General features: G+C 59.3%; 1 protein-coding gene across 1 annotated transcript; it reads right to left on the bottom strand.

Moving 5' to 3' along the window:
* Positions 1–3819: 3819 nt before the first annotated feature.
* Tmem255b (transmembrane protein 255B) lies at positions 3820–16510 on the bottom strand. The gene is made up of 4 exons (XM_078016381.1): positions 16429–16510; positions 15630–15789; positions 15028–15171; positions 3820–4386 (listed from the first exon to the last, which is right to left on the bottom strand). Exons 2-4 carry the CDS (start codon positions 15699–15701, stop codon positions 4222–4224), a joined length of 381 nt encoding a protein of 126 aa, XP_077872507.1. The 5' UTR covers positions 15702–15789; positions 16429–16510; the 3' UTR covers positions 3820–4221.
* Between the last annotated feature and the right edge of the window lie 8 nt (positions 16511–16518).

Here is a 16518-nt window from a genome sequence, read left to right as displayed (position 1 = left end):
ACCCATCCGTGGTTAGTGATTCGCATGGACCGTTGCGGGGTCGGGGGGGACCTGAGGTGGGCTGGGCCCAAGGTCATTGGAGAAGGTACGTCACCAGGGCTGTCCCTGGGGAGGGCTGACCTTGTCCCCACCGTCCTAGCGCACTCTTGGCCTCCTGGCTCCAGGTTGCTAGTGGCCTTCCGGCACCACAGATTCTACCCTGACATTCCTGGAAGATGGCCAGGTTAAACGAGAGCAAATGGACACAAAGGTCGACTTTGGCGTGTCTGAGAGAAGTTCAGTCATTTTTTTGCTAAGTTTAAAAATATAGTCCAAACGAGACGGACAATTCAGCAAGAGTGGCCATTGACCATGGGATCCGAAACCTCAGGCCTTTGCAACAGTTCCACAAATGACATTTGAACCTCAACTTGCAAAGAACCATCCAGGAAAAAAGAAGGCTGAGACACGCTCTCAGAAATGCTGGGGAGCTCAGCTATGGTTCCTGGAGGTCACGGTCACTGGGACCTGGTTCCTGGAGGTCACGGTCACTGGGGTCTGGTTCCTGGAGGTCACGGTCACTGGGACCTGGTTCCTGGAGGTCAGGGTCACTGGGAATGGTTCCTGGAGGTCAGGGACACTGGGACCTGGTTCCTGGAGGTCAGGGTCACTGGGACCTGGTTCCTGGAGGTCAGGGTCACTGGGAATGGTTCCTGGAGGTCAGGGTCACTGGGACCTGGTTCCTGGAGGTCACGGTCACTGGGGTCTGGTTCCTGGAGGTCAGGGACACGGGGATCTGGTTCCTGGAGGTCAGGGTCACTGGGAATGGTTCCTGGATGTCAGGGTCACTGGGACCTGGTTCCTGAAGGTCAGGGTCACTGGGACCTGGTTCCTGGAGGTCAGGGTCACTGGGACCTGGTTCCTGGAGGTCAGGGACACTGGGACCTGGTTCCTGGAGGTCAGGGTCACTGGGACCTGGTTCCTGAAGGTCAGGGTCACTGGAACCTGGTTCCTGGAGGTCAGGGTCACTGGGACCTGGTTCCTGGAGGTCAGGGTCACTGGGACCTGGTTCCTGGAGGTCAGGGACACTGGGGTCTGGTTCCTGGAGGTCAGGGTCACTGGGACCTGGTTCCTGGAGGTCAGGGTCACTGGGACCTGGTTCCTGGAGGTCAGGGACACTGGGGTCTGGTTCCTGGAGGTCAGGGACACTGGGGTCTGGTTCCTGGAGGTCAGGGTCACTGTGGTCTGGTTCCTGGAGGTCAGGGTCACTGGAACCTGGTTCCTGGATGTCAGGGTCACTGGAACCTGGTTCCTGGAGGTCAGGGTCACTGGAACCTGGTTCCTGGAGGTCAGGGTCACTGGAACCTGGTTCCTGGAGGTCAGGGACACTGGGGTCTGGTTCCTGGAGGTCAGGGTCACTGGGACCTGGTTCCTGGAGGTCAGGGTCACTGGAACCTGGTTCCTGGAGGTCAGGGACACTGGGGTCTGGTTCCTGGAGGTCAGGGTCACTGGGACCTGGTTCCTGGAGGTCAGGGTCACTGGGACCTGGTTCCTGGAGGTCAGGGTCACTGGGACCTGGTTCCTGGAGGACAGGGTCACTGGGACCTGGTTCCTGGAGGTCAGGGTCACTGGGACCTGGTTCCTGGAGGTCAGGGTCACTGGGACCTGGTTCCTGGAGGTCAGGGTCACTGGGACCTGGTTCCTGGAGGTCAGGGTCACTGGGACCTGGTTCCTGGAGGTCAGGGTCACTGGGACCTGGTTCCTGGAGGTCAGGGTCACTGGGACCTGGTTCCTGGAGGTCAGGGTCACTGGGACCTGGTTCCTGGAGGTCAGGGTCACTGGGACCTGGTTCCTGGAGGTCAGGGTCACTGGGACCTGGTTCCTGGAGGTCAGGGACACTGGGACCTGGTTCCTGGATGTCAGGGACACTGGGGTCTGGTTCCTGGAGGTCAGGGTCACTGGGACCTGGTTCCTGGAGGTCAGGGTCACTGGGGTCTGGTTCCTGGAGGACAGGGTCACTGGGACCTGGTTCCTGGAGGTCAGGGACACTGGGACCTGGTTCCTGGAGGTCAGGGTCACTGGGACCTGGTTCCTGGAGGTCAGGGTCACTGGGACCTGGTTCCTGGAGGTCAGGGACACTGGGGTCTGGTTCCTGGAGGTCAGGGTCACTGGGACCTGGTTCCTGGAGGTCAGGGTCACTGGGACCTGGTTCCTGGAGGTCAGGGTCACTGGGACCTGGTTCCTGGAGGTCAGGGTCACTGGGACCTGGTTCCTGGAGGTCAGGGTCACTGGGACCTGGTTCCTGGAGGTCAGGAGCATTGGGGTCTGGTTCCTTTTGGTCAGAGGACCTGAGGCTGAGCTGCACCCAAGATTAATGTTAGAGTCTGTAAACAAGTCAGGATGGCACCTGGCATTTTGCCAGAGGGAGTGATTTGTGAGGTGGTGCCAGGGAACCATTAAGTGTGGAGATTCCTGATTGGTTGACTGCTATATCTGATTTATGCTAATTAAGATAAGCTGTGTGGAATGTATAAATACCCCTCCTGTCCTACAATGGACGGCTCCCACTCCTGCTGTATCGATCTACATAAGTTGTTCGTGACCCCCCGGCTATTTTGCTGCAGCCGGACTGCAGCAGATTGTCAGCACAAAGGGAGACCCAGATCATGTTCTCCTGGAAAACAGACTGGTGCGGCTAATTTCAACACAATGATAAGCCAGAGTTATGGGTCTACGGGCCGGGGCCATCACTGCCACCCAGACACCAGTCAGCAGCTACTGGGCTGTTGCCAGGCGTCTTTCGCACAGCAGTCCTGGGGCTGCCATGTGCTGGTAGGTGCCCTGCATGGCCTTTGTCCTGGACCTGTCCGTGTTCAGAGCAGGTCCCTGTGCCACTGAGTCTGCCAGTCGGAGTGTGGTTCTAGGCCAGCAGGGGGCGCAGGAGCCATGTCTTCCCCGTTCCTTCCCTCCAAGCTCCCTGGTCTTTTTTCCCAATGGTGCAGGATGGTGTTGTGGAGGAAAGACCCCCACCCCAAGTGCTGCAGCTGAAACTATGGAACAAACTGGCTACGGTCAGGCAGTGGGAAAGGGGACAGGGTTATTGTGTACTCGGGCATTCGTGGGACGCAGGGAAGGCATCCTGATATGGAAGCAAGGGAGGGTAGGGAGAGGGGCAGAAAGAGCCTGGCTCTCCTCGTAGCCCTCCTTCCTGTTGGAGAGGAGCTGAGTCCCTCTGGGACCCTCCTGGGGCAGACCTGTCCTGTCCCTGCACTGGATGACAAGTCCAAGACGCTCCAGCCAGAGGAAATCACACAGGAGGGAATCACACAGCACGGTACATGCTTTGGGGCCGTCCCGACAGCTCACTGACTCCGTGCAGGGACTGCTGGGCCACCCAGGACCTGGCCATCTCCAGGAACAAGCACACTTCAGCTTCTTCACAGGGGCCTGGCATGGCGGTCACATGTGGGACCCTCAGTGTATGACAGAGTGGGGAGGCCAGGTCCTGGGGACCATCTGCCCTGGTGCTCCCTTGGTCAGAGTCTGGAGGTTCCGTGGCGCCTCCCGCAGTTGCAGGTGTGCAGTCTCTGGGCAGAGTGAGGAGCAGCAGGACCCCAGAGCCCTGAGTAGGCAGCACTCGGGCAGACCGGCCTCGGCAGGCGAGTGGCAGATATGTGTCCCAGCACTGAGCAGGCAGCAGGAACCCAGGCCTCAAGCACAGGCCATGCACAGACCTTTGGAAACTCTCCAAGCCAATGCCAGGAGGACACAGCACCGGGGGCAGGTGGGACCCTGTGCATCCCTAGGACTCACACACAGAAAACACACATCTGCAACACCTTTCCTTAAAAGAACGGTCTTCATTCAGTGATGTACCAAGCTGTATTCCCCTTGCAGCCTGATGATAACAGCCAGTTGATTGAGAGGAAGGCAGAGAGTGGACTTCTGGTTCCGTGAGTGAAGGCAGACTTCTGAGCAGCCCCTTCCAACAGAGGAGGCTGGGGCTGAGTGTGGGGTGTTGGCTTTGCGCCAAGAGGGGAATCCAGCAAAGCTGCCTCGGGCTCTGGTGGACTGGCTCAGCTCTCACCTTTACTCCTGGCCAAGGGTGGGTCCCTGAAGGGAGGACAGCACCGCCTTCAGAAGCTGTCCAGCTCTACAGGAGGCCAGCTGCAGACGCAGGGTTTCCAGACAGCTTTTTAAAAACAAGCAAAACCAAGATACTTTTCAATCTGCCACCCGAAGTCAGGGTGCGTAGGGGGGTGGCTTCTCCCCAGGGAGGAAGGAGGCTGGCACGCAGGGTGTCGGAGCATTGGCTGGAGGCCAATGGTGGGAGCCCTGAGAGGGAGGCTGCATGTCCTCGGGTAGATGGAGGTCAGTGGAGGCTGAGGCCCAAAGGATGCTGGAGGGCTGCAAGTAAACAGAGGCATCCGCAGTCAGCAGGGGACCTGCCTGCACACTGTCCAGAGAATCTGCAGGCCACACCTTGGCACAGCGCCCATGAGACCCAGGGTCCACCCAAACAGGGTCCAAGGGAGCCATCAGCCAGGAAAGGTCCAAAGAGAGGGGCCAAGAGTCAGCCCCCTGGAAGCTCTGGGCACAGACTACTCCCAAAGCCACTAAGAGACCCTGAGAGAGTGCTCCGAGCCCCTCCCTCTGTGGGCCTCCTCCCTGCAGGCCAGCAAGGATAGCGCCATGATCTCACACAGAAGGTTAGGGGAAGGCAGGGCCACGCCCTCCAGGCCCATACAACATTTGATACTTCAAGGGAAACACAAGGCCATCAACAAGCACACCACAGTGACGCTGACTGCATCAGCAGACGGGGACATGCACACGCCACATTTAGGAACCACAGAGGAAAACGAGGAACCACAAAGGAAGCCCCAAGAACCAGAGAAGAAGCCCCAGGAACCACAGAGGAAAACCAGGAACCACAGAGGAAGCCCAGGAACCACATAGGAAGCCCCAGGAACCACAAAGGAAAACCAGGAACCACAAAGGAAGCCCCAGGAACCACAGAGGAAAACCAGGAACCATAGAGGAAGCCCAGGAACCACAGAGGAAGCCCAGGAACCACAGAGGAAAACCAGGAAACACAGAGGAAGTCCCAGGAACCACAGAGGAAGCCCAGGAACCACAAAGGAAGCCCCAGGAACCACAGAGGAAGCCCCAGGAACCACAGAGGAAAACCAGGAACCACAGAGGAAGCCCCGGGAACCACAGAGGAAAACCAGGAACCACAGAGGAAAACCAGGAACCAAAGAGGAAAACCAGGAACCACAGAGGAAGCCCCGGGAACCACAGAGGAAGTTCCCAGGAACAACAGAGGAAAAGCAGGACCACAGAGGAAGTCCCAGGAACCAAAGAGGAAGCCCAGGAACCACAAAGGAAGCCCAGGAACCACATAGGAAGCCCCAGGAACCACAGAGGAAAACCAGGAACCACAGAGGAAGCCCCGGGAACCACAGAGGAAAACCAGGAAACACAGAGGAAGCCCCCGGAACCACGGAGGAAGCCCCAGGAACCACAGAGGAAGCCCAGGAACCACAGAGGAAGCCCCAGGAACCACAGAGGAAAAGCAGGAAACACAGAGGAAGCCCCGGGAACCACAGAGGAAGCCCAGAAACCACAGAGGAAGCCCCAGGAACCACAGAGGAAGCCCCAGGAACCACAGAGGAAAACCAGGAACCACAGAGGAAGCCCCAGGAACGACAGAGGAAAACCAGGAACCACAGAGGAAAACCAGGAACCACAGAGGAAGCCCCGGGAACCACAGAGGAAGTTCCCAGGAACAACAGAGGAAAAGCAGGACCACAGAGGAAGTCCCAGGAACCACAGAGGAAGCCCAGGAACCACAAAGGAAGCCCAGGAACCACATAAGAAGCCCCAGGAACCACAGAGGAAAACCAGGAACCACAGAGGAAGCCCCGGGAACCACAGAGGAAAAGCAGGAACCACAGAGGAAGCCCCAGGAACCACGGAGGAAGCCCCAGGAACCACAGAGGAAGCCCAGGAACCACAGAGGAAGCCCCAGGAACCACAGAGGAAAAGCAGGAAACACAGAGGAAGCCCCGGGAACCACAGAGGAAGCCCAGAAACCACAGAGGAAGCCCCAGGAACCACAGAGGAAGCCCCAGGAACCACAGAGGAAAAGCAGGAAACACAGAGGAAGCCCCAGGAACGACAGAGGAAAACCAGGAACCACAGAGGAAAACCAGGAACCACAGAGGAAGCCCCGGGAACCACAGAGGAAGTTCCCAGGAACCACAGAGGAAAAGCAGGACCACAGAGGAAGTCCCAGGAACCAGAGAGGAAGCCCCAGGAACCACAGAGGAAAACCAGGAACCACAGAGGAAGTCCCAGGAACCACAGAGGAAGCCCCAGGAACCACGGAGGAAAACCAGGAAACACAGAGGAAGCCTCAGGAACCACAGAGAAAGCCCCAGGAACCACAGAGGAAGCCCCAGGAACCACGGAGGAAGCCCCAGGAACCACAGAGGAAGCCAAGGAACCACAGAGTAAGCCCCGGGAACCACAAGGAAAACCAGGAAATAAAGAGGAAAAACAGGAAACACAGAGGAAGCCCCAGGAACCACAGAGGAAGCCCCAGGAACCACAGAGGAAGCCCCAGGAACCACAGAGGAAGCCCAGGAACCACAGAGGAAGACCAGGAACCAGAGAGGAAGCCCCAGGAACCACAGAGGAAGCCCCAGGAACCACAAAGGAAAAGCAGGAAACACAGAGGAAGCCCCAGGAACGACAGAGGAAAACCAGGAACCACAGAGGAAAACCAGGAACCACAGAGGAAGCCCCGGGAACCACAGAGGAAGTTCCCAGGAACCACAGAGGAAAAGCAGGACCACAGAGGAAGTCCCAGGAACCAGAGAGGAAGCCCCAGGAACCACAGAGGAAAACCAGGAACCACAGAGGAAGCCCCGGGAACCACAGAGGAAGCCCCAGGAACCACGGAGGAAAACCAGGAAACACAGAGGAAGCCTCAGGAACCACAGAGAAAGCCCCAGGAACCACAGAGGAAGCCCCAGGAACCACGGAGGAAGCCCCAGGAACCACAGAGGAAGCCAAGGAACCACAGAGGAAGCCCCGAGAACCACAAGGAAAACCAGGAAATAAAGAGGAAAAACAGGAAACACAGAGGAAGCCCCAGGAACCACAGAGGAAGCCCCAGGAACCACAGAGGAAGCCCCAGGAACCACAGAGGAAGCCCAGGAACCACAGAGGAAGACCAGGAACCAGAGAGGAAGCCCCAGGAACCACAGAGGAAAACCAGGAACCACAGAGGAAGATCAGGAACCACAGAGGAAAACCAGGAACCACAGAGGAAAACCAGGAACCACAGAGGAAAACCAGGAACCACAGAGGAAGTCCCAGGAACCACAGAGGAATCCCAGGAACCAAGAGGAAAACCAGGACCACAGAGGAAGCCCCAGGAACCACAGAGGAAGCCCCAGGAACCACAGAGGAAGCCCCAGGAACCACAGAGGAAAACCAGGAACCACGAAGGAAGCCCAGGAACCACAGAGGAAGCCCAGGAACCAAGAGGAAAACCAATAACCACAGAGGAAGCCCAGGAACCACAGAGGAAGCCCAGGAACCAAGAGGAAAACCAGGAACCACAAAGGAAGCCCCAGGAACCACAGAGGAAAACCAGAAACCATAGAGGAAGCCCAGGAACCACAGAGGAAGCCCAGGAACCACAGAGGAAAACCAGGAAACACAGAGGAAGCCCAGGAACCACATAGGAAGCCCCAGGAACCACAGAGGAAAACCAGGAACCACAAAGGAAGCCCCAGGAACCACAGAGGAAGCCCAAGAACCACAGAGGAAAACCAGGAAACACAGAGGAAGTCCCAGGAACCACAGAGGAAGCCCAGGAACCACAAAGGAAGCCCCAGGAACCACAGAGGAAGCCCCAGGAACCACAGAGGAAAACCAGGAACCACAGAAGAAAACCAGGAACCACAGAGGAAGCCCCAGGAACCACAGAGGAAGTTCCCAGGAACCACAGAGGAAAAGCAGGACCACAGAGGAAGTCCCAGGAACCACAGAGGAAGCCCCGGGAACCACAAAGGAAGCCCAGGAACCACAGAGGAAGCCCCAGGAACCACACAGGAAAACCAGGAACCACAAAGGAAGCCCCGGGAACCACAGAGGAAAAGCAGGAAACACAGAGGAAGCCCCAGGAACCACAGAAGAAGGCCCAGGAACCACAGAGGAAGCCCAGGAACCACAGAGGAAGCCCCAGGAACCACAGAGGAAGCCCAGGAACCACAGAGGAAGCCCCAGGAACCACAGAGGAAAACCAGACCACAGAGGAAGCCCAGGAACCACAGAGGAAGCCCCAGGAACCACAGAGGAAGCCCCAGGAACCACAGAGGAAGCCCAGGAACCACAGAGGAAAACCAGAAACCACAGAGGAAAACCAGGAACCACAGAGGAAGCCCCAGGAACCACAGAGGAAGCCCCAGGAACCACAGAGGAAGGCCCAGGAACCACAGAGGAAGCCCAGGAACCACAGAGGAAGTTCCCAGGAACCACAGAGGAAAACCAGGAACCACAGAGGAAAACCAGAAACCACAGAGGAAAACTAGGACCACAGAGGAAGTCCCAGGAACCACAGAGGAAGCCCCAGGAACCACAGAGGAAGCCCCAGGAACCACAGAGAAAGCCCCAGGAACCACAGAGGAAGCCCCAGGAACCACAGAGGAAGCCCAGGAACCACAGAGGAAGCCCAAGAACCACAGAGGAAGCCCCAGGAACCACAGAGGAAAACCAGGAACCACAGAGGAAAACCAGAAACCACAGAGGAAGCCCAGGAACCACAGAGAAAGCCCCAGGAACCACAGAGGAAGCCCCAGGAACCACAGAGGAAGCTCAGGAACCACAGAGGAAGCCCCAGGAACCACAGAGGAAAACCAGGAACCACAGAGGAAGCCCGGGAACCACAGAGGAAGCCCCAGGAACCACAGAGGAAAACCAGGAACCACAGAGGAAGCCCGGGAACCACAGAGGAAGCCCAGGAACCACAGAGGAAGCCCCAGGAACCACAGAGGAAAACCAGGAACCACAGAGGAAGCCCAGGAACCACAGAGAAAAACCAGGAACCACAGAGGAAGCCCAGGAACCACAGAGGAAGCCCCAGGAACCACAGAGGAAGCCCAGGAACCACAGAGGAAGCCCAGGAACCACAGAGGAAGCCCAGGAACCACAGAGGAAGCCCCAGGAACCACAGAGGAAAACCAGGAACCACAGAGGAAAACCAGGACCACAGAGGAAGTCCTAAGAACCACAGAGGAAGCCCAGGAACCACAGAGGAAGCCCCAGGAACCACAGAGGAAGCCCAGGAACCAGAGGAAAACGAGGAACCACAGAGGAAGCCCAGGAACCACAGAGGAAGTTCCCAGGAACCACAGAGGAAAACCAGGAACCACAGAGGAAAACCAGAAACCACAGAGGAAAACCAGGACCACAGAGGAAGTCCCAGGAACCACAGAGGAAGCCCCAGGAACCACAGAGGAAGCCCCAGGAACCACAGAGAAAACCCCAGGAACCACAGAGGAAGCCCCAGGAACCACAGAGGAAGCCCAGGAACCACAGAGGAAGCCCAAGAACCACAGAGGAAGCCCCAGGAACCACAGAGGAAAACCAGGAACCACAGAGGAAAACCAGAAACCACAGAGGAAGCCCAGGAACCACAGAGAAAGCCCCAGGAACCACAGAGGAAGCCCCAGGAACCACAGAGGAAGCTCAGGAACCACAGAGGAAGCCCAGGAACCACAGAGGAAGCCCAGGAACCACAGAGGAAGCCCGCGAACCACAGAGGAAGCCCCAGGAACCACAGAGGAAAACCAGGAACCACAGAGGAAGCCCAGGAACCACAGAGGAAGCCCCAGGAACCACAGAGGAAGCCCAGGAACCACAGAGGAAGCCCCAGGAACCACAGAGGAAAACCAGGAACCACAGAAGAAGCCCAGGAACCACAGAGAAAAACCAGGAACCACAGAGGAAACCCAGGAACCACAGAGGAAGCCCCAGGAACCACAGAGGAAGCCCCAGGAACCACAGAGGAAGCCCAGGAACCACAGAGGAAGCCCAGGAACCACAGAGGAAGCCCCAGGAACCACAGAGGAAAACCAGGAACCACAGAGGAAAACTAGGACCACAGAGGAAGTCCCAAGAACCACAGAGGAAGCCCAGGAACCACAGAGGAAGCCCCAGGAACCACAGAGGAAGCCCAGGAACCAGAGGAAAACGAGGAACCACAGAGGAAGCCCAGGAACCACAGAGGAAGCCCCAGGAACCACAGAGGAAGCCCCAGGAACCACAGAGAAAAACCAGGAACCACAGAGGAAGCCCAGGAACCACAGAGGAAAACCAGGAACCACAGAGGAAGACTAGGAACCACAGAGTGCTAGGAGCCACAGCAAAAGTATTACATTCAAATGGAAATTGGACTCCTGCTGTTCACCTGGCCTGTTAGGGAACTCAAGTTACAGGACTCCCGGAGAGTTCCCATTGATTGGGGAAAGATGGTAGGAGGGTTTTCCGGGGGAAGTGCGGGCCCCCGGTTCCGGTAGACACACGTGTGTGGACCGGCTCGCTAGCGGGTCGCACACGGACCACTGGCGGCTTTTTTAAAAATAAAACTTTGTTTCTACTTGAATGTCTTGTGTTTTTGTGCCCAGCCGGGTTGCAACATTGCAAGCCGGCGCGCACTAACAGCAGCAGCGCCGAGGCGCCCAGCAGGAAGGCGCGAGGCTAAGGCGCGCCTCAGAGCCCGGCGGAGCCCACGCCGCCCAGCCGTGCAGCCTGCGGCAACAGAGGAAGACAAGGAACCACAGAGGAAGCCCCAGGAACCACAGAGGAAGCCCCAGGAACCACAGAGAAAGCCCCAGGAACCACAGAGAAAGCCCCAGGAACCACAGAGGAAGCCCCAGGAACCACAGAGGAAGCCCCAGGAACCACAGAGGAAAACCAGGAAACACAGAGGAAGCCCAGGAACCACAGAGGAAGTTCCCAGGAACCACAGAGGAAAACCAGGAACCACAGAGGAAAAGCAGGAACCACAGAAGAAAAGCAGAACCACAGAGGAAGTCCCAGGAACCACAGAGGAAGCCCAGGAACCACAGAGGAAAAGCAGGACCACAGAGGAACTCCCAGGAACCACAGAGGAAGCCCAGGAACCACAGAGGAAGCCCCAGGAACCACAGGGGAAGCCCCAGGAACCACAGAGGAAAACCAGGAACCAGAGGAAAACGAGGAACCACAGAGGAAAACCAGGAACCACAGAGGAAGCCCCAGGAACCACAGAGGAAGCCCCAGGAACCACAGAGAAAAACCAGGAACCATAGAGGAAGCCCAGGAACCACAGAGGAAGCCCCAGGAACCACAGAGGAAAACCAAGAACCACAGAGGAAAACCAGGAACCACAGAGGAAGCCCAGGAACCACAGAGGAAGCCCAGGAACCACAGAGGAAGCCCCAGGAACCACAGAGGAAGCCCAGGAACCACAGAGGAAGCCCCAGGAACCACAGAGGAAGCCCAGGAACCACAGAGGAAGCCCCAGGAACCACAGAGGAAGCCCAGGAACCACAGAGGAAGCCCAGGAACCACAGAGGAAGCCCAGGAACCACATAGGAAGCCCCAGGAACCACAGAGGAAAACCAGGAACCACAGAGGAAGCCCCAGGAACCACAGAGGAAGCCCAGGAACCACAGAGGAAGCCCCAGGAACCACAGAGGAAGTTCCCAGGAACCACAGAGGAAGCCCAGGAACCACAGAGGAAGCCCAGGATCCACAGAGGAAGCCCAGGAACCACGGAGGACTCCCAGGAACCACAGAGGAAGACTAGGAACCACAGAGGAAGTTCCCAGGAACCACAGAGGAAAACCAGGAACCACAGAGGAAGCCCAGGAACCACAGAGGAAGCCCAGGAACCACAGAGGAAGCCCCAGGAACCACAGAGGAAGCCCAGGAACCACAGAGGAAGCCCCAGGAACCACAGAGGAAGCCCAGGAACCACAGAGGAAGCCCCAGGAACCACAGAGGAAGCCCAGGAACCACAGAGGAAGCCCAGGAACCACAGAGGAAGCCCAGGAACCACATAGGAAGCCCCAGGAACCACAGAGGAAAACCAGGAACCACAGAGGAAGCCCCAGGAACCACAGAGGAAGCCCAGGAACCACAGAGGAAGCCCCAGGAACCACAGAGGAAGTTCCCAGGAACCACAGAGGAAGCCCAGGAACCACAGAGGAAGCCCAGGATCCACAGAGGAAGCCCAGGAACCACGGAGGACTCCCAGGAACCACAGAGGAAGCCCAGGAACCACGGAGGACTCCCAGGAACCACAGAGGAAGACTAGGAACCACAGAGGAAGTTCCCAGGAACCACAGAGGAAAACCAGGATCCACAGAGGAAGCCCAGGAACCACAGAGGAAGTCCCAGGAACCACAGAGGAAGCCCAGGAACCACAGAGGAAGCCCAGGAACCACAGAGGAAAACCAGGAACCACGGAGGACTCCCAGGAACCACAGAGGAAGACTAGGAACCACAGAGGAAGTTCCCAGGAACCACAGAGGAAAACCAGGATCCACAGAGGAAGCCCAGGAACCACAGAGGAAGTTCCCATAGAAGGGCCTCGCAGGGTCTGGCCCCACACAGGGTGGACAGACTTCCAGCACTGCAGTGAAGCTCCCCCAGTCCCTCCTGCCCTCACTGGGGAGCCCCCTGGGTGTGTGGAAGCGGAGCTTCATGTTTATTTTTGCTCAGGGCTCACACCCTCTCCAGGGGCCACTCCTCCCTGAGTGCTGTGCTGGGGCTTGGCTCAAGGAGTCCAGCAGAGCATGAAGACTTCCTTTCCCTTCTCTTCTTGCCGGCAACCGAGCATCTACTCGCTCTTCTGAGGAGGTCCCCTCCCAGGCCTGGTGATCTCCACGTGCCCCGGCAAGCCACGCCTGCTGGAGGTAGATGCTCAGCAGTCCCTTTTCCAGGACGCCCATGTCTGCCCCGGGATGAAGGGGCGAGTTCCTGGCTGGAGTCCACCAGCCCACAGAGGTCCAGGCCAAGAGTCATGCTCAGGTGGCAGCCTCCCACAAGCCAGCACAGAAAGTGGGTCCCTGCCCTGGGCAGGACTCAGCTCCTGCCTGGATCACTGACTCTCCAGCTCACGGTCACGGCCCAGGTGGGAATCCAGGCTGGGGACGGCCTGCTGTGCTCCCCCAGACAGACTTGACCAACAGGAGGCACCAAGATCTAGCAGCCGGAGGCCCAGGCCCAGATAGGATCACTGGGCTGGGGAAGAGTTCATCCCTGGTCACTCCTTGTGGGCAGCAGGTGTCAGGAGGGAGGGCACTGGCCATGCAGGCTGAGCCAGGGCAGGGTGTGGCATTGTCCTGTGGTCCTGTGTCCAGCAAAACCCCAGATGAGGCAAGGAGGGCAGGTGGAGCCCCTGCTCAGGGCTGGAGCTAGTGGACAGGCGCTTTCTGTGATAGGCAGGGGTGGAGAAGCTCATGGGGAAGACGGAGGCCAGAGCTCAAACGGGCCCACCACTGTGGGCGACCACAGGGCAGGGTCCTTGGCCAGCGTCTCGCCACCTCTGAGCCTGCGGCGGCACCTTCCCTCCCAGCCACGGCAGACTCCCTCTGCACCAGGCCTTGCCCTGAGGTGGCCTGCGGTTCCCCAGGGCAGCAGCACCTGGCCTCTGGGGGCCAGCCCTGGAGCCAGCCAGGGGCTCCTCTGGCACATCCTTCCAGCGGTCACTCACAAGCCTGGACCAGCTCCCCAGCCTCAGAGGACCCTGCATCGGCCTCTCCTCTGGGGTTCAAGGGCCCCAGGGCACGGCCCTGGCTTCATTTCCAGATGAGACTCAGGCACAGAGAGAAGGGGCAGGAGGGGCCAGCACAGAGGCTGCACATCCCTGAGCCACAGCTGGCCGCGTCCCTGGCAGGGTCCCTGCTCCGGTCCCAGACCTGCTCTGGATCCACACACTGCCACCGCCTCTCCTTCAGACCTGGAGCTGAGAGGGCCTCACAGCTCTCAGGTGCGGCTCACACCTGGCCACTGCATGCGGTCAGTTCCTGGAGCCTCAACAGACTGCTCCAGACTGCCAGGGCTAGGGTATCCACACAGGTCCACGCGGTCACTCTCTTCTCGGGTTTACCTCCCACCAATCCGCTGTTGGGGTGCAGCCCTCCCCAGGAGCATCTGATTACCTGACTTCGGCTCCGCTGCCCACAGCGCCCTGGGGGCCTGCTTCCACAGGATACCCACCCGCAGGCTGCAGGAATGGCTGCCCCGACACCAGAAGCCCAGTCAGCAGGCTGCCGGGAGCCTCCACAGAACAGGAAGCTGGCTCCGGTGGAGCAGGGCTCCCGCTGCCCCAGTGATGCTGCAGCAGGTGAAAGGGCTTCGAGGGTCACAACCGGGAGTCCCTGCTCACCAGGGCCGAGACCAGGGCCTGTCCGACACCTGGCAGGGCCCAGAAGCCTGCCAGATGGTGACCCCCCAGAGGCCCAGTGCCGAGGCACTGAGTCAGGGTCCCGCTGGACCACCAGGGCCTGCTTCATCATGGCCACCACAGCCCCACACGTGACCTGAGGGAGGCAAAGTCCCTGCCTACAGGAGAGTACGGCGCTCCTTCACGGAGGCCCCGGGCCCACAGCACTGCTCGGACAGACCCTGTGACGCTGCCATCCTGTAGGAAAGGTGGTGGGCTCTGCCCGAATACCTCGCTGTGCTGTGCTTGTGGGCGTCCAGCCACTAGGGCGACGGCTGTGTCTCAGCGGCTCTGGCCTGGTGGGACAGCTCACAGCCAGGAAGAAACAGCCGGAGCTGGCAGGACCACACTACGGCCAGGGCCACGGACAGCAACCACGCCCCAGACGCCACGTCGGCCTGTGTGGCCCCCAGCGGGCTCACCACCACCTGGGTGGTCCTCCTCCACCTGCAGGCCCTGCACCGTCTGGGCAGCAGCCAGCACCGGTGACCACTGTGCACAGGACACACCTGGCTAGGCGGGTGGCACGTACCTACCTGAAGGGGCAGTGGGTAGGACGAGCAGGTTGGCACCGTGGGGGGCGATGGACAGAAGCCTGTGTAGGCCAAGATCTGCTGGGCAGGGTTGTAGAGGATCTGAGGTGGAGGAGGTGGACTGTAGGCCATCTGGGAGAGAGGGACCTGTGGGAGAAGGGCAGGTGAGGGCCTGCAGGGAAGGCTGGGCCTCCCTGGTCCACGGGGCTTTCTGGAATAGAAGCCCTGGAGGCACGGAGCTGAGCAGCGGGTCCACACACCGGAAAGAGCCTGTGGCCACCCTGGGGCCTCTGGCCTGCAGCTTATTTAAACCAGCCCAGACCTGCCACCTGGGAGGCTGCCGCCAACACCCCGGGAGACCCGGGTGACCTAAGCTTCATCTCTTACGTGGGGACAGGCTACTTCTGAGGCAGAGGTGGACTTAGGGGCTCTGCCAGGGGCTGAGGCGGATGTTTCCGGGGCGAGCTGGCAGTGAGCGCCAGCTGTCCCCACACACCCTGGTTATGGGTGCTGGCCACTGCCCAGATGGCCCAGCGTGCTCCTGTTAGGGAGCACAGAAGGAACCACGCCCTGACGGGTGGCTGGAAACACACGGTGCCACTCACCAGGTCCTTGAAGGCCCCCAGGACTGCGGCTGTGATGATGCCCACACACAGGCCCAAGACGTTGAGCACCATCGAGACCCAGAGCAGCCGGTAGAGGTGGACCACGTCCTGGCAGCTGCGCACTCCCACAAACTCGTAGTAGGTGGGCGAGGGCTCTGTGCTGCAGAGGACAGCAGAAGCAGCATCACACCCCGTGGGCCGGAACATGGCCAGGCTTCAAACAGACCTGCTGGAGCCTCCCTCCAGGCCCAGAGGGCACACGCAGCGGGAGGGAGAGGTCCCCGAGCGGCACAGACAGGCCACAGAGGCAGCCCACGCTGGCACGGCAGCCCTGGCACAGCAGCTCGCCAGCCGCCTGCTGGAGATTCCAGCGCCCTCCCCCAGGGGCAGCCCCCTTCTCAAGCCCTGCGGGCCCCTCGGCTGTCCCAGGTCCATCTGCACCTGGCCATCTGCCTGACCAGGGAGGCTTCCTGCTGGGGCACTGTGGTCAGTGCAGAGGACACACCCAGAGTCCCAACTCACTGGCCCTGACTCCGGCACCAGGGGCTCTAGCCCTGAGGAGGGACAGTGCCAGGACATGCTGGTGGCTACCCTGGTGGCAGCAGGTGACAAGCAGAGGACAGCAGGGCCTCCCCAGGCAGGCCCCAAGCCTCAGCTCCTGGCTGAGGAACCTCAGTGCCTTTGCCCACATTAACTAGGCTTCGGGTGCAGAGTGAGGGAAGGGACAAGCCTGTCGGGGGGAGGACACACCCCGGCCACCACGTGGGCCTGGCTCTGCGATGCACCCCGGCACCCTCACCTCTCGCAGGTGTAGAGGTCGCAGCAGTAGCAGGTGTTGCTCCTCACCTTCAGTTGGCACTTGCCATTGAAAGAGTAGCAGGTGACCTGG

The sequence above is a fragment of the Ictidomys tridecemlineatus genome, chromosome 6 (genome assembly GCF_052094955.1).
Source record: "Ictidomys tridecemlineatus isolate mIctTri1 chromosome 6, mIctTri1.hap1, whole genome shotgun sequence".
Classification (NCBI taxonomy): Eukaryota; Metazoa; Chordata; class Mammalia; order Rodentia; family Sciuridae; genus Ictidomys; species Ictidomys tridecemlineatus.
The sequence above is the reverse complement of the archived record's forward strand: the minus strand, read 5'-3'. Positions and strand labels throughout refer to the sequence as shown.